Raw genomic sequence first — 25488 nt, forward strand, 5'->3', positions numbered from 1 at the left:
GAGACACAACTGAGATGTCCACCCAGCAACCAAACCTCCACACACTACAGTAGAGTCCACTAAGGTACCCTGTGAGAGCTTCCCTACACATCGTCCCAGGTGACATCTCTAAAGCCTCCCAATAATGACATCGAGCAAGTAAACAAGGATGTGGGGGGGGAAATACCTCGCAGCTCACTCTCTATCCTCGGAAAGGGGTATGGTGGACTGCAGGAATGAAACATATTCAGCCTACAGTTTGCTTGATTTACATTCAGATGAACCTGGGACTGCAACTATTTTGTCAAATTATTTGCACTTTGATGACCCTTAATCGTTATAATAAACTTGTAATTGTTAAAGAGAGTTCTCCCAAATTTTGTCACTAATTTTTTCAATCCATGGGTTTCAGTTTGCACTGTATATTGTATATGCCGTATTTACAGATCTTTCAGATATGAGTGCAAGACGAGGACCAGCAGAGGAGGACAGTGAAGAGCTGGACGGAGGCCCAGGCTTGGCATACATGCCATTTGTGGTGATGGATGACTTGCTTGATAAACTCAAATTGCTCAGCTATGATAAGGAATTTGTTGTGGAGCTCAGAATGAAACCATTAAGCAGGTAAGACAAGATTCTTTCAATGCACATCAATTTGTCTAGAGTAAAGATATTTGTCACTATTACTTTATATTTATTCCTTTTTTTTAATATTATTTTTTCTGTTTTTTCTGTTGCCATTCATCTGTGAGCTGGAAATATGTGCATCACTTAAAGGTGTTTGGTTAAAGTAGCAAATTGCCTGTGCATATCCTAGATGTTCCATGAAAAGTGCCATTATGTAGCAGTAGCAGTATGTGGTCACATCTCCACTAAATTAATTTCCCCACAAATCCATTCCTGAAATAATCCAGCCATACTCTGAATCATTTCACCCAGACTTTGCCAAGTTGAGTTAATGTTTATTCATTTCAGTATTTCTCAGTGCCACATGTCGTGCATAACAGCTTTCTTCTGTTATTAATCCGACTGACTGTTGGCCTTTTTAGGCTTGAATGATCCGTGACTGGATGCATGACATTTCACTAGCCACTCTTTACAGATATTTCCTTATATTATATACTTGTGATTTTATAGTCTTAGTTCCTGTCTATATTCAGTTTCAAGTTGAGAATACTGTACCAATCATGATGATGATAACAATGATGATGATGATAACAATGATGATGATAACAACAGTGATAATGCTGATGATACCTTCCTTATTGAGAGTTCTTTGTTTTAACTTTTTCCACTTTAGGTGGGAATGATAATGATGATAATGATGATGATGATGATGATGATGATGATGGTCATTATCCGTAATACCATGTGTGCCATTTTTCCAGACATTATTTTGCCATCATGTCCAACCCCAGTGAACATTTCTACCTGTTTACATTGCTGCTGCAGTTGATGATGATGATGATAATTTCTACCTGTATATTTCTGCATTTTTTCCAGACATTATTTTGCCATTGCAACTAACCCTGGTGAACAGTTCTATCTGTTTACATCACTGAGTGCCTGGCTGATACGCAAGATTGGCCACCAGATGGAACCTCCACAGGAATTTGATGACCCAAACTCCACTGTATCCAGTATCCTTGACCACCTGAGGCAGCTGGTGGGTACATGTGTCCACAATACGGACAGTCTTAGTGCTGTAAAGGGATTCCTTCACCCAGTGACACCAATAAAACTGGGTGGCTTCACTGATTGGTTATATTCATCACTCATTTTTCATGGTTTCCACTTTCCTTGTTTGATTATGCGTGGATGAGTGATTCATCACAAAATGCCCTAGCATAAGGTGTATTTTGGGATGATTTAATAAATTTGTTTTTAACTTATCTTAAAATACACTTTCAACAAGTAGACTACAATGTCTAATGATATCTGGGGACACTGCAAAGGGTTTCTAAGCTGTGGGGACCCTTAAGATGGGTTTTCATTTTCTGTGGAGTTTTGCTTTTTGTGAGTGTGCTTGCAAAGGGTTTCTAAGCTGTGGGGACCCTTAAGATGGGGTTTCATTTTCTGTGGATTTTTGCTTTTTGTGAGTGTGAATGTTTCTAATATGAGGCGCTGAGTGGAATAACCTCTTGTCCGCCACAGTGGCCATTTGGAGTTAAGTACACCAACGAATTCCCCAAACCCTCTTCTACTAGTACAGTAATGAATCATGTGACAAAATGCTCCCAATAAGGGTGAAAATTCCATTTTATAGTGGGTACTTACTGACCGTGCTGCACACGAAGGTGTTTATACCTGCTAGGTGGACTTTAGGTCCATTTAGCCTGAATAATCCAGGCAGAAAATCGTTGTGGTTTAGCATTGTCTTCCCCAGGTCCTGAACCTTGGAAACCAACATCAGGCTTAGTTATTCCAGTGGTATTAAGGTTGATTTTTCTTATGTATTCACGTTAAGACATGGATCTTTTGTCAGCTCCATGTGGGGGAAGTTCCAGAATGCTAGTAATAACCACTCAAGCGCCACAGGCCACCACGTACTGAGTTGCTGGCCAATCATTAAATCCAATATTTTTGAGGATGTAAGTGTTATTATTCTTATAACATTGTTCATTAATTTTTATTATGGTTTTAGAATAACAATATTGTGGGAGAAAAATGTAACTATGAGTGTTCAAGGTCAACAGTATGTTACGGGCAGCAGTATGATACAGACAGATTTTCTTAGCCATATTTTATATTTTTGTGCTGGTTTTGTGCTATAGTAATGGATATTGTGAAAGTATATCCATACATCGTAAGGTTGGCTTGCAATAACACACATTTTGGGGAAAATGCAGTTCATTGTTGTCAGGCAAGAGGAGAAAGACACTGTTAATGTATTGTTCTTTCAAAATGCCATTGATTTACATACTGTAACATGCAAGCAGATGTTTTCAGCTACATTTGAAAAAAAATTCACCAGAATATATTTATTGGTTGAAAAGATATGGCATTTTGAAACAAACTTTAGCAGTGTTTTTTCCCATTTTTTATAAATGGCGCACGAGAGGTTATTCCACTCAGCGCCTCATATGGTACGTGCTAAAAATGAGGGTTGACTGAACGAGCACCCTACCCCTCTCTACCTGTCCCCCAAAAGGAGATGTTTGAACTGCAGGAAATGAGCATCTTGTCTACATTCAACCAGGTTCATGTTCAGATGTTCCTGGGGAAATAGTAAGAACAGCAACACAGTTCTTATTAAGCTGTGGTGTATTCCAAACTCTTATAGCATTTTCTTACAGCTTTTACAGTACCGTAAGTGAGGTGAAGCTTTCAAATTAACTTCATAGGTAGCAATGGAACTGTACAATATTAGCAGGTGCTATGTAGTTTACTGAGACATTGTGAGCTGAATGGTGTCAGATATAGATTTCATTAAGCCCTTCTTCTTCATCATGATGATCATTATCATCATCGTCATTGTCAGTCGTCATCATCAATCATCATCATCAATCGTCATCATCATCATTCAGGCCTCTTTTCCAGCCTAAGGATGGAGTGAGGTAGGGTCCAGAGAGCCATAAGAAAACTGATGGAAGGAGAATTAACCATAAGTCTTTGCAGCTGAATGGGCCACTTTCTCATTTATTGAATGAAAAAAAAAAAATCCATGTTAAACAGAAAAATATATTTTGTACCATAGGTAGCAGGAATGAAATTTTAAAAAATAATGTCCTCAGGTAGAATGACTCAAAAATAAAGTTGGCTTATAACAAGAGTCCATGTTCACAAACAGCCTGTTAGAGGAACGAAAAGAGACAAGAAAAGATTTTACACTCTCCCTTCCATGTTCTTTCTACAGTAAAAAGTCTTGATTACATTACGATATTCCTTTCACAAACAAGATTTGTTTCACAAGAGGGACAAGGAGAGATGATTGCATTACCATCCCAGGTATCTTGTTCCTGCAAAACTAAATCTAGTTATGACACAAAATAAGTTGTAAATATGTTCAGGAATCTCATCCAAGAATTTACTGTAGTTGGAAATTATCATATCTGTCTGTCTATCTATTTGTCTATCAATCTACCTATCCATCCATAGCCTCTTGGCTTAATTCTGGAAGGGGTGACCACAGACAGATCCTTTCGGTGTCCTCCACCAAAAGACCACTTTGTCTCGAGCCCACACCACCCTCAGTCATATACAGTATTTCTCCACCTCATCCTTAGTCGCTCTTACCCCCCTCTCGTCCTCCACCTCACATAGGCCTACACCCTCCTAGTGAGTCCCTCACTCTCCATTCTTTCTGCTTGCCATACCATGCCAAGTTGCTTCTCCTAACACTTTCCAGCACATCCACATGAACACTGACAAGGAGCCTACATTTGGTGGCACTGTGCACTCTGGGAGGACCAAAGCAGATGTGGCATCCACCCAGAGTCAAACCTCATCATGTTTCCCTGCACCTCACCACAGGGAAGGATCCTGGTGAGGTGCTGTCTATCACATGGGGGCACCAGTTACTTATATAATGTATGTACTGTAATGTACAGTCACCAAACTTTCCACCTGGCCCAGCTAGCTGCGAGAGGTGGGAAACGGGTGATGGCAACAGTGTATCTGTTTGTTCGTGTGTACATGCTCGACAAAAGTTCGGATCATCAACTCTCTTCTTCTGTGATGAACCTCCGCCAGTCAGAGTTCATCCCATAGATGGCTGGGTACAGAATTGGGTTAGGAGAAAAATGTCACAGGAATAAGGTGGCTCTTCCATCAACTCAGCCAGCTGCATGAAACTGGTCGCGTGGAAAATTGTTGTAATTCACCGGGTCGGCCAGGATCACTTGATGGTCATGATCGTCAGCTTTTTACCCTCCCGGAAGGGAGCTGAGAGCTCATATAGTCCGATCTAAGGGCAAGGCTGTGACCTTCACACATGCACACACCCGTCCCCTTGCTCAAGGGGAACAGTAACCACCCACTTCGTCAGTGAAACTTTTCGCAACCTGAGCGAGGCGCGAACTCCCGTCCACCAGTTGGCAAGCAAGAACGTTACCACTGCACCAGCGAGCGGTGTGCCACAGGTCGCGCTGGCCATGGCCAAATACATATGACTATATTAATTTTATAATAAGGTAATACTGTATATATATAATATTATGATATAAACATATACTACTATGTATAATACAATAATATATATTATACTATACTTATTTGGCCTTGGTCCGTACAACCTGTGGCAGGCAACAATTCCATGCGACCGGTTTCCTGTAACTGGTCGAGCAGGTGGAAGGGCTGCTTATGGGGGGAGCTTGGCATAGTGAAGGCCAGGGGAGGCACCGGATGGAGAGGGGGGGTTACGTTATTTATACCGACAGTGATAATAATTGCTGAACTAGTTTCTGAGATCCATTAGCAATCTACTAAATATTTGCAGTCTTAACAATACTAAACATTTTATTTTCTGTATTGGTTTTACATTGTTACCATAACATGTTAATCCACTATATCCTGGAATCACTTCAAGCCTTTCTTTCTCACACTACTGTATCTCCTTATATCAGTAATTCCATTTCACAGCATTATCACTTGATACTATTATCAGTATAGGGTGAAGAGGAATGCATTTACCTAACATCGACATCCAGTTACAAGTAAGATTACCTGCCATATTCACATCATGAGTGACACTGACCAATAAACATTAGGATAATGTTCAGACACTGTTAACGGTTGCTTATTTCCTTGTTGGTACTTCAGGTAGATGTTTTTATGTGTTCTGTGGTGCACCACGAAGAGGTAGGAGGTTAAAATACTGTCACTTCAACAGGCGAAGAGTTTATACATACTGTTGTCGAATGTGGTATTATATCAGCAATGATGATGACTTACCATATCATATTTCATGTGACTGTGGTTAATACAGCATACCTTTATAGTCCACTCATCTGTCGAATGACTGAATCACACATTACAAAGAAAACTGATTGTGAGCAGTGCCGCTTATGTGTGACGTCACGCATTTACACATATCGATTATTCACCGAACAACTTTATCTCACAATATAGGAAGATGAAGACACCACCTTTCCATCACAGTATGTAAAAGCTTCCAGTCGTACTAAGCACAGTTGCTGAATTGGTGGGACATTTACATCACCATTGCCTGTGATATTCCTTTGGTGATTGGTAAATGCAACATAACCAACATGAAGTTATCATTACAGGCTGGAACACTGTTTTTTTATTTTTTTTTATTTTACTTTTTTATCCCATGAACCTAGGCGCTTTAGCGCCCGTCACCGAGGCCCAGGGTGCGAAGATATGTGATGTTGGTTGTTGTCTGGCTGCTACTAAGACCTTGGTCATATGATAAGGGCTTGGTGTTTAGTAGGTGAAACCCATATCTCCTGACGGGGGTGGAACCACGTCACACGGATCGGCTGACTCGAGGCAGCATGCTGCCTCAACGAATGAGTTTCAACCTCCGACATCTACTTCCTATCTCTCCTACTTGGTTTAAATTAATATTCGCCCAGTGAGTAATCCTGTAACGATTAATGGGCTAACTTATCTAATCATGTCTCGGATCAAGAATGGTACAGTATTTCAATAGGTTTAATCGAGACTGACCCAGGACTGGCGAAATGCATAACTAACAGTCAGACACCGGTGCCTTTTTTTCTACCATAAGGACTGGTCATGCGATGGCTCTTCCCTCCAATATTCAGTAGACAGTTTTTAGCCATGGGTTTATCATGTAATAATGAAAAAGAATACTTTTATAAATATGTAATATATGTAAAGATGTGGTCTTTTAGAGTATTTTACTTGTAGTTTTCAATACTCGCATTACCCAATACTTTCAAGAAGTTCCTTTGAAATTCTATCGGCTAAAATTGTCAACTGAATATTGGGGTGAAATCTGACTGAGGTTCACTACATAAGATGAGAGCTGATGATCCGAACTTTCATCGAGCATGTACACACGAACAAACAGATACACTGATGTCAGCACCCGTTACTCACCTCCTGCGGCTAGGTGGCCCAGGTGGAAAGTTTGGCGACTGTACCGATTGGATGTCCCCACAGAAGCAGTTGCTTACTTGGGGTTGATGGGTCTGCTTGGCCAGACAGACTGGGGTTAAGCAACAAGAATGACAACAACAGTAGTCCACATGAACACCACAACATTCCTTCACTTCCCCGTTTGTCTGTCATTGTCACCATATAACTCCCCATTCATGTCCACCTCACCCATTCAGCAAAGTCCAAGCATCACTTCCATACATTAGAGATGGAATTGCAATACTGTATTACCATGCAGTGACTTCTTTACTTCCATGCTTACTTTCCCATTCATTATCACTGCCCTCAGTGAACCTTGAACCTTTCTTTCCAGCTGTTTCCTTGTGCGAACTTAATCCTTTAAGATTCTACCCTTGCCCATCACTCTTGTTACCTAATTATCAGAAGACACACATGATCTCCATTTCCTGACCATTCCTCCAGTTCCATATTACCCTTTCCAAGGTGGGTGCAGTGGCCCAAGGGTAGACTACTGTAGTTCAGTTCATGTGAAGATAAATGGCCAACCTACTTCCCTTGAAGGCATTACACGATAGAAAACTCCAACCACCTCTTGGGTAGATCGTGCAAGCAGAGTGAGAGAAGTTCTGGACAGTGGAAGTGTGCATGGAAAAGTTTGGAAGGAATGAGAGAGTGTTTTTGATTGGTGATATGAATGGCAAAGTAGGGAATGTCATGGTGGATGGAATAGTTGGTGAGTGGATGTGTGCCTGCTGAGATAGATGAGAATGGCAGTGTGTTAGTGGACATTTGTGCCGGGAGGGGGTTGGTGATAGCCAATACCCTCATCAGGCACAAAATGATCCACAGGTATACATGGCGAGTGATGAGAAGGGTGGGTGGTGAACTGAATGAAAGGAAGGCAATGATTGATTATGTGTGTGTGGATGAAAGGATGCAAAGATGTGTAATGGATGCAAGGGCTTATAGAGGTTGGGGGAGTGGACTTTCTGACCACTACTTGGTGGTGGCCAGAATCAAGATCCAAGTAAGATGGAGAAATAGAAGAAGGGAAGGATGGTAGGAAGGAGTAGTTGCAAGGAGAGTGGAAATGTTACAAGAGGAAGAGAAAAAGGCAGAATATAAGAGAGAAGTGGAGGAACGATTGGGTAAATATGAATTGGAGCAGATGGGGGACGTAGAAGGAGTGTGCAAGATATTCACAGAAGAAATATGTGCAGCATGTGATGTGGTATGTGGGGTGAAGAGAAGACGGAAGGGGGTGCAAGGAACAGCATGGTGGAATGAAGAGGTGAGACAGGCTGTGGCACAAAAGAAGAAAGCATACAATGATTGGATGAGAAATAGGGGCATGGAAGAAGTTGAGAGGCAGAAGAGAGAGTTATATGTAGAAAGGAAGAGAGAGGTGAAAAGATTAGTATGAGAGAGTAAGAAGAGGGTGGATGAGGAATTTGGAAGGAATTTGACTATCAAGTGGAGGGACTGTAAGAAAATGTTCTGGAAAGAGGTGAAGAGAGTAAGACAGGGTGGCAGTGAAGTTAGTAGGGGAGTAAAAGATAAAATTGGTAGATTACTAGGGGAGAAGGGAGAAAAAGTGAGCAGATGGAGAGAACACTTTAAGGAATTGTTGAACATAAAGAATGGTAATAATGTGAGTATAAGTGGCTGGGGAATGCTTGGAAGAAGGAGGGAGGTGAGAAGACAGGAAGAAATCAGTAGGATAGAAGTCGTGGAAGCAATGAAGAAAGTCCAATTGGGGAAAGCCTCAGGAATTGATAGAGTGTGTGGTGAAATGCTGAAGCATGGGGGATAGATAGTAGTAGAATGGATATGGAAGATGTGCAGATTGGCCTGGGAGGAAGGTCGAGTCCCAGAGGATTGGAAGTCAGATATGATTATTCCCTTATACAAAGGGAAAGGGGAAAAAGAAGTGTGGGGTAATCATAAGGGCATTTGTCTTCTTAGTGTAATAGGAAAAGTATACGGTAGGATACTTACTGACAGAGTCAGGCAAATAACAGAGGAATTAGTTAGAGAAGAACAGGGAGACTTTAGGAAGGGAAGAGGTTGTGTAGATCAGGTATTCATTCCTAGATCTTTAAGAGAAAAGTTTCTAGAGAAGGGAAAGGAGTTGTATGTGGCCTTCATGGATTTGGAGAAATCATATGACAGGGTGGATAGACAAGGATTGTGGAAAGTATTAAGAATACTGTATATGGAGTAGATGGGAAGTTGTTGATTGCTGTGAAGAGTATGTATGATGGTGCTAAGGCTGCAGTGCGTGTGGATGGTGAACTGAGTGAATTTTTCGGTTTTAAGGTTGGGTTGAAGCAGGGATGTGTCATGTCTCCATGGCTGTTCAGTCTGTACATGGATGGGGTAATAAAAGAGATACAAGGTAGGGCAGTGGATGATGGAGTGGCCCTAGTGAGAGAGGGTAGTGTGTGGAAACTCCCTGTACTGTTGTTTGCAGATGATAGTGTGTTGCTAAGTGAAGACGAAAGGAAGCTTCAAGGCTTGGTGGATGAGTTTGGGAGAGTGTGTAAGAAATGGAATCTAAAGGTGAAAGTAGGGAAGAGTGAGGTGATTGTCTTTGAGAGAGGTGAAGTCAGTGAATGTACAGCAAGGTTGGATGGTGAGGAAATGGAAAATGTGAGTACATTTAAGTACTTGGGGAGTGTGATGAGTAAGGATGGAAGTTTGAAGGGTGATGTACTTGAAAGGGTACAACAAGGAAGAAAGGTTGCTGGTTCCTTGAGAGCAGTGATAAGAAACAGGGAAGTGAGCATGGAAGTGAAAAAGTTACTACATGGCAGTATTGTGATGCCAACTTGAACGTATGGAAGTGAAGCTTGGACTTTGTTGGAAGGACACAAGTCAAGAGTGAGAGCAGTGGAAATGAGTTATTTAAGAGGAGCCTGTGGAGTCACATGGAGAGACAGGCTGACAAATGAGGATATAAAGAAGCATTGTGGTGTGGATGTGGATGTGATAGGAAGTGTTAGGAGGAACACACGGAGGTGGTTTGGCCATGTGGAGAGGATGGAGGGTAAGAGACTGACAAGGAGAGTGTATGTGAGTGAGGTGAAGGGGGGCAGAGGGAGGGGGAGGCCGAGGATGAGATGGAGGGATGGAGTGGAGAGGTATATGAGAGAGGAGGGTGTGAGCTGGGAGCAGGACAGGGAAATGGCGGGGGACATGGCGACGTGGAGGCGATTTGTTTGTGGCCACCCCGTACGGGATTGAGGCGTCTGGCAATAGATAGATAGACCTGTTGGGGATTGAACTTATCCAAGGCCATCACTCAGACCAGGGCATTCTAACCACTAAATCACAATGTTTCGTCTCTCTTATTTTTAGGGAATGACAGTAGACTTCCCACCCAGCAAGCTGAAGACTGGTTGTGGAGAACATGCCATTTTTGTGTTGGACCGCCTTGCTGACTTCGCTCTTAAACACACAAACTTCATCTGGAAAAAGTGAGTGTGTGTTTTGTGGATTTGTTTGTGTTCCTGTAGCCTTGTGTTTGTATGGTGTTTTTAATGCTTGGCTTCACTTTTGTTGTTGTCAGTGTTGTGACCCCAGGCTCATCTAAACATGAACCCGGTGGACGGCTGGCTGAAGGTACCCTTCTCCTGCACTTCACCATCTTCCTTTTGGGAAATAGGGAGGGAGCTGAGGATGTTAACACAACAGGGCAGTGGAACCATCAGTACCACCAGCCTTGTGTTTGCATGATGTTTATAATGCTAGACTTAACTATTGATCGTACTTAATCATAACCATTGCCATTCTAACTTACTTTACAAAATCTTCATTGTAAAGCTAGACTACCATCGTGAAGAAATACCCACATACAGTACTCATCTCACATCCTGGGAGTACAGCACCTTGATTAGAACACTATACTCCCTGCCCCCTTTCCCAACATTCACCTATCAGAGACATCCTTAAATAGAGCTGATTGAGTTCACTTACCCAGGGTTAGATCAGGACATCACCCAGCCCTTCTCAGTTACTGGTTTAGATTTTGGTTAGGTGGAATTATAAATGACATGTGCTTCACTTGTACAATAGGCCCAGTTGACATAAAGCACATTATGGAGCATTGCACAACGTATGCATTATATCATCCTTCTCCTCCATCAGGCCCATTTATCCAGCTGAGGACACAGGTGGAGAGGATGGTGATGTGGAGGATGAAGCAGAATTGACTCTGGATAAGGTAGAGGAGGAGATGATGGCAGAATTTGATGATGAAGAGGATGAAGAGGAGGAGAATATTCTACACATGGATGACCTTAAGGCTTTAAGTATGAATAAGGTATACAGTAAACTCATAATTATCCATCTGTGCATTATTCAGAATGCATCATTAATCATTATCCATCACAGCAGATGGCTGAGTTTAATAACATTCTTTGGGAAGCCCCCAAATCAGAATCCATGCCTCTCGTCTTGTCACCCAAATGAAATTCCTGGCAGCATTATTTGTAACTTGAAATTCTGGCCCTCAGCAGGTGGCTTTGACCATTCAGTACAAGGGCTGACGGACACTTTAGCTCTGGTTGTGGGTTACCACCTCTTTCCCGCTCACGGCTCCAGCCCAGTGGCCATGATGCCGAATGTTTGAACGTGTTGGCTGGCAGGCCGAAGTTCTCAAGGACTTTTATATCTGGATAATAGCATGTAAATTGGGATAATGGTTTAATATGCCAAGGTCCAGTATCCGGGTAATGAACGGGTCGGGATACTGCACGTCCAGATAAATGAGGGATTACTGTATTGTGATTTCTGCAGCAGGTTTAGTGTACCTCAACAGTAGCGACATTTTATGGATCGAAAAGTTCAGCATGGACTGCAGGTGGGAGACAAACATGGCATTCAGTTCGCCAGCCAATCAGAAACCAGCAGCATTGTCACGGCACCTACTGTCTGTAGGGTCACTGATATTCAGATGATGAAAGTGAAAAAGTTACTGCATAACGGTACTGTGATACCACCTCTAACGGATGGATGTGAAGCTTGGACCTTGTTGGAGGGACACAAGTCAAGAGTGAGGACAATGGAATTGAGTTATTTGAGTGGAGCATGTGGAGTCACATGGAGAGACAGACTGACAAATGAGGAAGATGAGGAAGTGAAAGAGCATTGTGGTGTTGATGTGATAGGAAGTGTTAGGAGAAACACACTGAGGTGGTTTGGCCATGTGGAGAGGATAGAGAGTGAGAGACTGACAAGGAGAGTGTATGTGAGTGAGGTGGAAGGGGGAGAGGGAGGGAGAGGCCAAGGATGAGATGGAGGGATGGAGTGGAGAGGTATATGAGAGAGGGTGTGTGTGACCTGAGAGCAGGGCAGCGAAATGGCGGGGGACAGGGTAACATGAAGGTGATTTGTTTGTAGCCATCCCTTATGGGATTAAGGTGTCTGACAATAGATAGATAGATAGAGATGAAAGTGGTGGTGGTGGTGGTGGTGATGATGATGATGATGATGAACAATTAATAATACAATAATAATGATAATAATAATTTATTTATCTCTCTACTGCCAGATGCCTTAATCCTATAAGGGGTGACCACAAACAAAGCACCTCCATGTCGCCCTGTCCAATGCCACTTCACTGCATTTCTCCTAGCTCACACTCCCCCTCTCTCGTATACCCCTCCACTCCATCCCTCCATCTCATCCTTAACCTCCCCTTCTCTCTCCCCCCCCTCCACCTCACCTGCATAGTAATAATAAAATAGTAATAATAATAATAATAATAATAATAATAATAATAGTGTGATGATGGTGATGATGATTTACCAGGAGACTGAAGCATGGCCTGAGGAAATCCTACACTCCAATACAACATGGGATGAGTGGCGTCTGGAAGTTGAACGTGTCCTGCCACAACTTAAGGTTACTGTCAGGGCAGGTATGATACTGTTGGCTTCACTACTGATACTACTGCTGCTTTGCAGCTTTACAGTTAAACCTTTTTATATATACAGTACCTGTGTTTAATATTTTATTATTATGTTGCACTCACCATCTACTCACTTGATTTACTATTACTCTTGGGTGACCCCCCTTTCCTCTCTTCCTTCTTTCTTTCCGTCCTCTTCTGTCTTTCTTTCCTTCATTCTTTCCTCCTCCTCCTCCTCCTCCTATCTACTGGTGACTAGACACTGAGTGACAAGCCAAATGTTTTCCTGTACACCAGGAAATCATTTACTACGCTGGGTGGTAACCATGTAACCAAATTATGGTGCTCCAACTGGATTGAGCCTGTGCAGGCTTATATCCAAGGGGTGTTTGGGGTTTATTGCCCACGTAATGCCACTCAGGGATGAATGAGGCTGGTCATTGTCGTCTTAAATGTGAGGACCATACCTAGCCCCGGGTTCCTACGTAGTTCATGGGGCAACACAGGATTAGGCGATGATGATGATGGTTTTCTTTTTTTGCCAGTAAGTCAGCAATAAGGTACAGAAGAATTGTCTGGTGAAGTTTCATAGCTAATAAAGCTGATAGCTGTGCCATTTTTTACATTTTATAGTTGTTGTTGTGGTGGCCCCAGGCTTATCTGGATGATGATCTCATGGATTACATGCTGAAGTTTACCTTCTGCAGTTCAGCATCATCTGTGTTGAAGGGATAGGGAAGGAGTTGAGGAACATTTATATAACTAGGAAGCAGAGCCATGGGGTTATATCAGTGCCATCACATAAGGCATCCATCTTCAGCACAGTGATACCATTTACTTCTCCACTATAACTACTGCTACTACTATGGTGTAACACTTTTATTGTCCCATCAGGGGTGCTGGGGTTCCTGATTGAGCAAGAAAGGTGTTGCACATCCCTGACCTCTAACAAGAACTGTCTGTTACAAACATACAGTGCATGCAGTTTAACACCTTAATATGAAGACCTACTCTTCCAGTACCATACTGTTTTCTTTGTGCAGATAACCAAGAATGTGTTCACGTATTGAGCAAATGCATGGCTACCACTCCAGGATCAAAAGGATCCATAACTTCTCCAGAAGCAACTGTTCTTTTTGCTATTAAGTGCACAGTACTGTACACAAATACAGTATTCATCACTGAAGTTCTGTTGCTACTTTAAAGTTGATTTGCCAATTTCTCCCAAATGTCAGTACCAGTTGTAAGGAAGATATTGTGATATTTTTGAACACATCCCTGACTATTAATGACAATTGCCTTCAGTGACAGTGTCAACCTGCTCAGTCTGGTGATGTGCTTTGTTGATTTATTCTTTTAAAAGTTGTATTATTTTACCCAGCATAAGATTAACATTTTGTAGTGAAGGAGTTAATGAGGGTTATATCCAACCTCACCTGTTTGAAATATGTGCCTGTAGTTGAGACAGATTTTCTGGTGTTAGATGGGGTGTTAAAGAAGTCAGTTGGGGAATGAAAGATAAAAATGGTAGATTACTGGTGGAAAAGGGAGAAAAAGTGAGCAGATGGAGAGAACACTTTAAGGAATTGTTGAACACAGAGAATGAAAATAATGTGAGTGTAAGTGGCTGGGGAATGGCTGGGAGACAGAGGAATGTGAGAAGAGAGGAAGAAATCAGTAGGATGGAAGTTGTGGAAGCAATGAAGAAAGTCTAAATGGGGAAAGCCCCAGGAATTGATGGAGTGTGTGGTGAAATGCTGAAGCATGGGGGAGAGATAGTAGTAGAATGGATGTGGAAGATGTGCAGATTGACCTGGGAGGAAGGTAGTCCCGGAGGATTGGAAGTCAGATATAAATATTCCCCTGTACAAAGCAATTGGGGAGAAAGAAGTGTGTGGTATTTGTCTTCATAGTGTACTGTACAGTAGGGCCTCGCAACTAGTGATCTTAAGAGACTGATGAAACCTCACTATTCATGAAACCGCTAGTTTGGAGGCAAACTTTATATAGTGAATAATAAAAATAGACTGGAACATTTAGAAAGTTCGATTATTTTTCCATTTTTGTCTACTTTTATCCACTAAATAGTCACATTTTTATATAGTTATTATAATTAATAGGACAAAGCAACAAAAAGTCGCCATTAAATGCTCAGAATGCAGTTTCTTGAAAGAAGAAGTTGGGAGCTGGGAGTGCACATGCATACTGGGAGTAAGTACCACCACCACTATCGCCACCCTCTTCTCCACCATTGCCACCCTCCTCTTCACCATTGCCACCCTTTCAAGTACCAGCCTTTCTCCGTATCTCCTGTAGTATCTCATCATCACTTTCAAACCCTTCATAGCCGTTAGGTTCAGTGGGGCTGAATGGGGCAACATCAAACATGCCATATGACCCGCTCGCTAGGTGTGGCTCATTCGCTAGACGAGACTCGCTCACTAGGAAAACTAGTTGAAATGTGCCTCGTGGCTCGCTCGCCAGGCAATGATTGCCACAGAGTCGCTAGTTTCAAGGTTTTTGTTACAAGATATGAAGCTGAAGACAGTTTCTATCCTATCGCTAGACTTGAAATCGCTAGTCAAAAAAACATAAGTTGCGTGGCCCTACTGTAATAGGAAAAGTATAAGGTAAGATACATGTTGACAGAGTTAGGGAAATAACAGTGGAATTAGTTGGAGAAGAACAGGGAGGTTTTAGGAAGGGAAGAGGTCTTTAGTGGAAAAGTTTCTACAGCAGGGAAAGAAGTTGTATGCGGCCTTCATGGGTTTGGAGAAAGCAAATGACAGGGCAGATAGACAAGGATTGTGAAAAGTGTTAAGAATATATGGAGTAAATGGGAAGTTGTTGAAGTCAGTGAAGAGTATGTATGAGAGTGCTAAGGCTGCAGTGCATGTGGATAGTGAACTGCGTTAATTTTTCTGTTTAAAGGTTGGATTGAAAGAGGTATATATCATGTCTCCATGGTTGTTCAAAATATATATGGATGGGGTTATAAAAGAGGTACAAGGTAGGGCAGTGGATGTTGGAGTGGCCCTAATGAGAGAAGGCAGTGTTTGGAAACTCCTTGTACTGTTGTTTGCAGATGATGATGTGTTGTCAAGTGAAGACGAACAGGAACTGCAGGGCTTGGTGGATGAGTTTGGGAGAGTGTGAAAGAAACAGAATCTGAAGGTGAATGTAGGGAAGAGTAAAGTTTTGGCCTTTGTGAGAAATTAAGTCAGTGAATATACAGTGAGGTTGGATGATGAGGAAATGGAAAATGTGAGTGCATTTTTAAGTACTTGGGTAGTGTGATGAGTAGGGATGGAAGTTTGGAGGGTGAAGTGCTTGAAAGGGTACAACAAGAAAGAAAGGTTGCTGGTTTTTTTAAAGCAGTGATAAGGAACAGGGAAGTGAGCATGAAAGTGAAAAAGTCACTGCATAACACTATTGTGATACCAACTCTAACGTATGCAAGTGAAGCTTGGACCTTGTTGGAGGGACACAAGTCAAGAGTGAGAGCAGTGGAAATCAGTTGTTTGAGAGGGGCATGTGGAGTCACATGGAGAGACAGACTGACAAATGAGGAAGTGAAGGAGCGTGTGTGGTGTGGATGTGGATGTGATAGGTAGCTTTAGGAGAAACACACTGAGGCACTGAGGTGGTTTGTCCATGTGGAGACGATGAAGAGCGAGACACTGACGAGGAGAGTGTATGTGAGTGAGGTGGAAGGGGGGAGAGGGAGGGGGAGGCCAAGGTTGAGATAGAGGGAAGGAGTGGAGAGGTATGTGAGAGATGGACGTGTGAGCTGGGAGCAGGGCAGTAAAATGGCGGGGGACAGGGCGACATGGAGGCGATTTGTTTGTGGCCACCCCTTATGGGACTAAGGCGTCTGGCAATAGATAGATAGGAAAATGAAATTTAACCTAGAGGCCCCCCATGAGGGGAATCACACCTGCCGCGTGCTAATATTTATCTAGCACCGCTTGGAATATGACCTTGACCTTGACCTACATGCACTGCAAATTGGCTTAGGACCTACACACAGAATTGCTATGGGAGAGTTGTCTGTCTTTGCTTTGTGTTTCCACCTCTCTCAAGTGAATTTTTGGGCAAGAAGTAATTGGCAACTCCTCTGGTGTTGACGGGAGGTGGTGAAATACTCAGCACGTCAGTGCTTGCCCAGAAGCGAGAGTGGGAGTATATGTTCCTGTCACCCTGAGCTTGCACTTCCCTCTTTTTTTGTATGCATTACTGTTTGCCCTGTTATTTTCCTAGAGTTGAGTCATCATGCCTGTAAAGTACTGCTCAAGGGATGAGAGGGTCTGTATCATTGCATGGAGGCAGGATAATGTCCCTATCAACACGATTTGTGAACATACTGGATGCGCCAAGTCGACTGTCATGAAGATTCTTGCAGAAGGAGCTGGGTTTGCCAAGCCACACCGCAGCCAAGAAACCACTTCTCACTGACCGCATGAAGAAGCAGTGCATTCAGTTTGCCAAGAAGTATGCACACTGGACATCGGATCAGTGGAGAAAAGTTATATTTTCCGATGAAAGCACATTTCAAGTGTTCCAGGTGCGTTCTGCCAAGGTTTGTCACACTGCCTCCCGTAGTCAATATGACCCTGCTTACACAGTGCTGACTGTTATGCACCCACAATCAGTAATGGTATGGGGTGTTTCTCAGGTGAAATGGGAAGGGGAGGCCTCTACTTTCTTCCTCAGGGCTTGATGATGAATGGTGGCTGGTACATTCAAGTTCTGAAAGATCATTTGTTATAATTTTTTGCTATCGATGGGTGCGACTTTTTCATGCATGATTCAGCTCCATGTCACAAATCAACAAAGTTGACAAAATAGCTTCAGGATAATGAGATTGAGGTCCTCGACTGGCCTGGCAACAGTCCGGATCTAAATCTGATAGAAAACTGCTGGGCAAAGATGAAGAAAATCATGGCAGAGAAGAAGATACCCAATCTAGACAACCTGTCCTTAAGACTGAACTGACAAATGTTTGGTGCAAAGAAATGTCCTTGGATTACTTTAGAGACCTAAGTGATTTCATGCCAAAATGCATCCAACTGGTCTTGAAAAACAAGGGAAACATGATTTTATGTTAACGAATGGCATTTCGTGAACAAACATTGTGATATACTACGATTTCTGTGTTTTTTAATACCTTGTGGGGAGAGGTCCTGAATCAATTTACGGTAGCTTTACTTTCATTAATTTTTGAACTCGTAGGACATTTTCATCCTTACTACACACCTGTAAAATTTTGTGATGAAATCTTGAGCAGTTGCAAAGTTTTTGTGGTAACAGACACACACACCTTGACCTACTTTCACCAATTTCGAACTCTTAGGAAATTTTCATCCCTACTACACGCATGTAAAGTTTTGTGATGTTGTCTTGAGTGGTTGTGAAGTTATCATGCTAACAAACACAGACACACGGACAGACAGAGCAATTGTGAAGTTATCATGGTAAGACACACACAGACCTTGACCTGCCTTTCACCAACTTTGACTTCTTGATAAATTTTTTTCTCTACTACACACCTGTAAAATTTTGTGATGATATCTTGAGCAGTTGTGAAGTTATCGTGCTAACAGAAACACAGACAGACAGAAGGACAAACAGATAGTTAAATTGAAAACAATACCAGCCTCACTATCGCTGGTGGTAAAGATGTCACTGGAGTGATTGGTCTAAATGAAAGAACTTTAAGTGAAAACATACTATATTGTGGTGTAATTTTGTGCTGGTTACCGTAACTTCCAGTAGCATATTGAGCAGATGCATGAGCACTTGTCCAAGTACAGGTGGCCTGCTCTGTAAGTCAGTAGTATGTTTTAAAGTATCACAACTTTCACCTTACAACTGGCACCATCAGCTGAGGAAAATTGACGGTTCAGCTTTGTAGGCAGCAATGAAACTTCTAATGTGTAGGTATCTCTTTCTGTAGTTTATTGTGGACATAGTATGGGAAAAAAGTATAAAAAAAGGAACATATAACAGGGCCTGACTGGAGGCAGTTTATCTGTTATTTAATGTCCATTTTATAGCATTATAAATGTCCAAAATAGGTGACCTAAAATGAGAACTGAGTTTTTCACCTTAATTTGGAGATGTATGTCTATTAGCAGCTTCGTTCCAGTAGACTGATGTCAGAATAAGGCAGTGCTACAGCTATACAGTACATCTTTCCATAGCACTTCTCCATTATTAGTACAGTATCACATTTTAGTGTTGATCTCTTGTTACAGCTCAGCATTAAAAATGGAGAGGTATCAGTTTGAGGTCAAATGAAAGTGAAGAGAGTATGATTTTGACCAGATAACCGAGACTGGCACTTGTATACAGTATTGAGCAGATGCATGAGCACCAGTCTAAGATGTGTGAGACATTGAACTTTACACAAAAGTAGCTGTTGTATGTCAAGTCGACATTAATGTTCACAAATATTCCCAATTCAAGTTTTATTGCTACCTTTAAAGATGATTCACCAGTTTCCCTCAACTTACCATTTCATTTGCTGGAAAAAAAAAAATTGTGACAATTACTTTAGAACACATCCTTGATGTATGATGAGGATTGTGTAAAGCAAAGTAGCTATAAATGAGACTTTCTGTACTGTTCTGTATCTTTGTGCAGATAATCGTGACTGGCGGTCACGTATTGAGCAGATGCATGAACACCGGTCCAAGATCAATGAAACTCTGAACTTCACCCAGAAGCAACTAGACAACCTTCACTCGGAGATCACGCGAAGTCTGGAGAAGATCAGCTCTAGGGAGAAGTACCTCAATGGACAGTTGGAACCATTATTGCTTGAGTACCGCAACCTACAGGTCAGAAGAAAATATAATGTACAGTATTACGTTTACCATCCTTTTTTTTTTTGTCCTTTATTGGGCTGGTAGGCTAATAAAACTGTGGAATGGCCATAGTATTGAAACAGTACAGTAAAACCTCAATATAACAGACCTCAATAGACCGGAATTTGCTTTTATCGGAATTGAGGAGCTACTGGACTAAATTCTTATACTGTATATTGGAAAACATCCGATAAAGCCAGAAGCAGTCTGGACTGCCTGACCACTTCAGCTATAATCACCACAATAAGGTAAATAAAAGTCATGTTTATCAGTGCACATTACAGTAGTGTACTATTATACAGTAATCCTTGTAATATCCGGACGCCCAATTTCCGGACATCCCCAGTTACCGGACATTTCGTCTCAGGATCCAATATTCCCAAAATGGGGCAAAAATCGCAAAGAATTCGAAAAAAATTTGACTTCTTTCCTTACTGTAATTTGAAATTGCCACGTTGCGCCAAACAGCTGTTACACCATGGACCCTTCACCCCTTCCTTCCTCCCCCCTCCCCCTCCCTTGTCAGGGTTGCCATTTGGTATTTTTCATTACCAAATGTGGACAATATGGTAATGAAAAATTCGTTTGGTAATGAATCAGAATAATACAGTACGAAACAGATTTTTCACATGTATGAGGATACACGGGATGGAGATGGTGGATTGTTTGCCCTCTCTGATTAATTTTGTAGCCTATATAGCGTGATAATAATCAACATGCTGTTAATTATAAGAAGAGTGATTACATGGATTTCCACTTGTATATGTAATTAGTGAAGAATAGATGCAAGCTTTACAAATTTGGTAATGAAAAGTTAAATTTGGTAATGAAAATTGAGGAGTTTGGTAATGTGGCCGTTGCGATCTGGCAACTCTGTTACCCCATCATCAACAGTCACAGCCTAACTCCAATGGAGAGCAGATGTTTATCGCAATGCGAGCCACATGTGCTCGTTTTTTGTGAATAAACACTGAATAAGCTGCAATACCTTGCCACTAGAACACACAGGAATTTACAGTGTTGTGCAGTGTTAAGAAATTAGAATTTAGAGTGCAAAGGATTAACTGTGGACTGCAAACTGTTGGTTGAAACCAGTCCAGGAGCCAGGGACTTGTTGTAAGTACCCAGAATGTTTAATATTGTATAAACTCACCTCTAAAACCTCATTCTCTGGTTCTTTTGCATTTATTTCAGTTTTTTATGTCTCTTATTGGTGTGATTTGGGTCTTAAATAGGTGCTATGCATGTCCAGAGGGAGTTGTATAGGTGTTTTTCTGAGTTAGGGTCCATAAGTACAAGTCCAGGAGGCTGGGGCCCACTATCTGGACAGGACTACTTTCCGGACGTGCCTTTGGCTCTATTACATCAGATGTTGGGGGGATTACTGTATATAATATACCATTTGATTATTATAGTGAATGTATAATACAGTACAGTACTGCAGTGGTAGTGAAATTAGTTTAAAAACCATTGGCACGATCTGGACTAATGTCTGATATATCGGACAAAGTCCAGGCTAGCAAGGGGAAGTCTGGATGTCGTTTTTATTGGAATGTCACTTTTTTTTCGGAATGGCTTGGGCCCCAGTTTGTCCATTATAGTGAAATTTTACTGTATTAAAATTTTGTTGTTGTGGCACAAGGTTTAACTGGATTTGAACCTGGTGGATTGCAGACTGAAGTTGCCCCTCTTTTGTAGTCCACCATCCTCCTTTCAGGAGACAGGGAAGGAGTTGAGGGACACCTGTATAACCACCAAGGGGAGCTGCCCAATTATATCATTGCCAACATGTGGAGGCATCCCTCTCCAGCACCATCATTTTTGATTCTCTAAGAAATGACTGGAGAACTTTCAGCCTTGTAACACCACCAGGGACATAAACTAGTTGCAGTACTTGCCTTTACAGGTTCTGTTCCATACTACAGTAACCGAACTTTAAACCAAGATTTTACAAAATCCACCTCATTAATGCACTGCTTTCTCTTGGGGACCCTCACAAAGAGCTGACCATGACAGAATGTTTCCACGTGGCTTTTTTCTTACCTATATCTCATGCTTATGATTTTTCAGCCACTCCTTTTCATTAATTTTACAACTGTGTGTGATTGTTGGGTAATTAGATGATAATGATGATGAAGTACAGGTATACAGTACCTCGATATATGATACCCCTAGATGTGATATCCCGGCTGAACAATGGGGGTAGAGATACCACCATACCCTACCTAATGATGGCCAACCCCTGGTTTAACGATGGGTTTTGATTTTTTTTTTTTTACCGATTTTGATGATATTTTAGACTAAAATTGTGTGTTTGGGTTGATTTATAAACTGTTTTTAGACTTAGATTAATGTGTTTTAGCCATAGGTGGGGTGAGCATCGTCATTTTGGGGTACAGTTTACTAAGCTTGATTTTTTCCCGACTTATATTTCAGGATTTTCAGATTTTATTTGTTGGTTTTCCTGAGTTATTTAGAGGTGTTAGGTGTAGGTTAGCTCCTTTTAAAGCTGTTAGGCCATTTAGATTGGCATTAAACTTGTTTTTGAGCTCATTTGGGTGGATTTTGAACTTGGTTGCGGGGAGAAACCCATAGCTGAAAAACGCATCCCATTACATTAGCCTACATGTTAAATCTACCCCAATACATGATACCTCGCCTAACAATAGGTTTTTACCTGACCAATTGAATCGTTACACTGGGGTATACCTGTATTTAATTTCCAGTATTGATTGTTCTTTGTAATGTGTCATCCTACAGAATGTTGCATCAGAAACTCGAGAGCAGTACCGTCAGGTGTCAGGGAAACTGGTGGAGAAGTCACATGAACTAGCACAGATCTCAGATGAACTGGACTGTGTCAAGCACGAGATGGAGGAGAGAGGATCCAGCATGACTGATGGAAGTATGTGCACTACAAAGCTTCATGCATATACAGTATATCTATCTATCTATCTATACTGTATATATACTCTCTCTCTCTCTCTCTCTCTCTCTTTCTCTCTATACTATATATTTATGTATACAGTATATACATATATATATATATATATAATATATATATATATATATATATATATATATATATATATATATATATATATATATATATATATATATATGTATGTATATATATATATACAATAAAATGTCACTATAGTGGACTAATTGGGGCCCAAGCCATTCCCCCCCCCCCCAAAAAAAAAAGCAAAAGTCCGATAAATGCTGCATCCAGACTTCCCCCTGCTAACCCAAACTTTTTCCGATATATCAGACATTAGTTTGGATTGCACCAATTATTTTTAAACGGGGGTTGTAAAGGAGGTGCAGGGTAGGGCAGTGGATTTGGGGGTGGCTCTAATGAATGAGGGTGAGATTTGGAAGCTTCCGGTGTTGCTGTTTGCTGATGATACAGTACTTTTGAGTGAAGATGAATGGGAGTTGCAAGGTTTGGTAAATGAATTTGGGACAGTGTGTAGGAGGAGGAATCTGCAAGTTAATGTAAACAAAAGTGGTGTTTGAGAGGAATGAAGTCACAGAGTGTGCAGTGAGGTTGGATGGTGAGGATATGGAGAATGTGAGTGCATTCAAGTACTTGGGTAGTGTGATGAGTAAGGATAGAACTTTGGGGGATGAAGTGCGTGAAAGGGTACAGCAGGGAAGGAAGGTCATTGGTACACTGAAAGCAGTGATGAGAAATAGGGAGGTGAGTATGGAAGTCAAGAAGTCACTGCATGATAGTATCGTGATCCCTACCCTGACGTATGGAAGCGAGGCATGGACCTTGCAAGAGGGGAACAAGTCAAGAGTGAGAGCAGTGGAATGAGTTACTTGAGAGGAGCATGTGGAGTGACGTGGAGGGACAGGTTGACGAATGAAGAAGTGAAGGAACGATGTGGGGTGGATGTGGATGTGGTTGAGAAGATTAGGAGAAATACACTGAGGTGGTTTGGACATGTGAAGAGAATGGAGAATGAAAGACTGACCAAGAGGGTGTATGTAGGTGAGGTGGAGGGAGGGAGAGGGAGAGGTAGACCGAGGAAGAGGTGGAGGGATGGAGTTGAGAGGTATATGAGGGAGGGGGGGGTGAGTTGGGGGGAGGGTAGTCAAATGGTGGGTGACAGAGCGACTTGGAGGCGTTTTGTCTGTGGCCACCCTTTGCGGGATTAGGGCGTCGGGCTATAGATAGATGGATAGATTTTTAAACGGTTTTTATTCCAGTTACAATACTGTTCTGTGTTATGGATTCACTAGTCATGAAATGTTATACTGTATTATATATAATAATTCTGTACTGTACACTGATAGACATGTCTTTTATTTACCTTATTGTGGTGAATATAGCTGATGTGGTCAGGAAGTCCGGTTACTTCTGGCTTTACCAGACTTTTTACAATATATAAGAATTTAGTCCTGTAGCTCCTCAATTCCGATAAGAGGTAATTCTGGTCTATTGAAGTCCATTGTATTGAGGTTTTACTGTATATATAAAATTATCCTTTAATTTTTAGCTGTTTTGAATCTTCTGTCTACATCAAGAAAACATTGAAAAAAAATGTACAGTATGCAGATGATTTTTGATTACATATTTGAATGAAGGTTACAAAGACCTATGTGACCCATTTCACTGGGTGCTTTATTGATACATATGCTTTTGTGCTCTCTCTTTGCTGGTTCTCATAATGGTCGATTGTAATTTGATTAGTGGCTTCATGTTTTCTAATGTTTTATTTTTCTGCAGCTCCCCTGGTGAATATTCGTAAGGCATTGACTCGAGTGAAGCAAGAGATTACTGCGATGGATGTGCGTATTGGAGTCGTGGAGCAGAAATTACTACAGGCTAAACTAAAGGACAAAAGCAACTTACAGCGTGTCCTTAATGAGCCTGTCTATAACAATATGGATATGGGTCTTTTCTGAGTCTTTCAGATTTGGTGTGTACTGTGTTATTTGCCACTTTCTCTAGTTTATTCTCATTACAGTATATTATAAGTAAAAATATATACCTGTATCTACTTTACAGTAAACTCCCAGTTATCTGTTGCTGCAATGTCTGGTGCAGTTATCGTGGCTCTATTAAAGCAATATCCGGTGATATTATACAACATCTGATGCTGAAAGAGGATGTAACAGACAGTTCTATGCAATATCCGGCATCGAGGTGTCTCAACCGTCTCATAAGCGGTAGCCAACCAGTGCCTAGAAAAATCCCAAAACTCTTGAGCCAATGAAAATGCCTGCTGTGAGCAGAACAAATACCTGATCTACACATCCTTTTCCCTTCCTAAATCCCCCTTGTTCTTCTCCAACTAGCTCCTTTGTCATATGCCTAACCCTATCAATGAGTATTCTACCATATATTTTTCCAGTCACACTAAGAAAGCAAATACCCCTATGGTTACCACATACTTCTCTCTCCCCTTTTCCTTTGTATAAAGGAACAATTATACCTGATTTCCAGTCCTCTGGAACCCTTCCCTCTTCCCAAGCCAGTCTACACAACTTCCATATCCACTCCACAACAGTCTCACCCCCATACCTCAGCATTTCACCACACACACACCATCAGTTGCTGGTCTTGGAAGAGCTATTTGCTGTACAAGTTTTATCGTACTGGTAAGCACCTTTTATTCAGTGAAAACACTGGCTTTGGCCCATTTTTGACTGGCAGACCAT

General features: G+C 41.6%; 1 protein-coding gene across 1 annotated transcript; it reads left to right on the forward strand.

Moving 5' to 3' along the window:
- On the forward strand, window positions 1-24732 carry IFT57 (intraflagellar transport 57). The gene is made up of 9 exons (XM_080275266.1): window positions 1-64; window positions 435-603; window positions 1483-1645; window positions 10390-10508; window positions 11179-11353; window positions 12844-12952; window positions 19589-19785; window positions 22573-22717; window positions 24554-24732. The coding sequence occupies exons 2-9, from the start codon at window positions 437-439 to the stop codon at window positions 24730-24732; spliced, it is 1254 nt and encodes a 417-aa protein (XP_080131392.1). The 5' UTR covers window positions 1-64; window positions 435-436.
- The last annotated feature ends 756 nt before the right edge of the window (window positions 24733-25488 follow it).

The sequence above is a fragment of the Coenobita brevimanus genome, chromosome 61 (assembly GCF_032717465.1).
Source record: "Coenobita brevimanus isolate Jiangsu-jjx chromosome 61, ASM3271746v2, whole genome shotgun sequence".
Lineage (NCBI taxonomy): Eukaryota > Metazoa > Arthropoda > Malacostraca > Decapoda > Coenobitidae > Coenobita > Coenobita brevimanus.

What these genes read in the sequence shown, in the direction of transcription:
- IFT57 (XM_080275266.1), top strand. Translation starts at nt 437, where the DNA reads ATGAGTGCAAGACGAGGACCAGCAGAGGAGGACAGTGAAGAGCTGGAC. An exon ending in AGGCTTTAAGTATGAATAAG is followed by an intron (nt 11,354 to 12,843) that starts GTATACAGTAAA and finishes ATGATTTACCAG; the next exon opens with GAGACTGAAGCATGGCCTGA. An exon ending in ATCCAGCATGACTGATGGAA is followed by an intron (nt 22,718 to 24,553) that starts GTATGTGCACTA and finishes ATTTTTCTGCAG; the next exon opens with CTCCCCTGGTGAATATTCGT.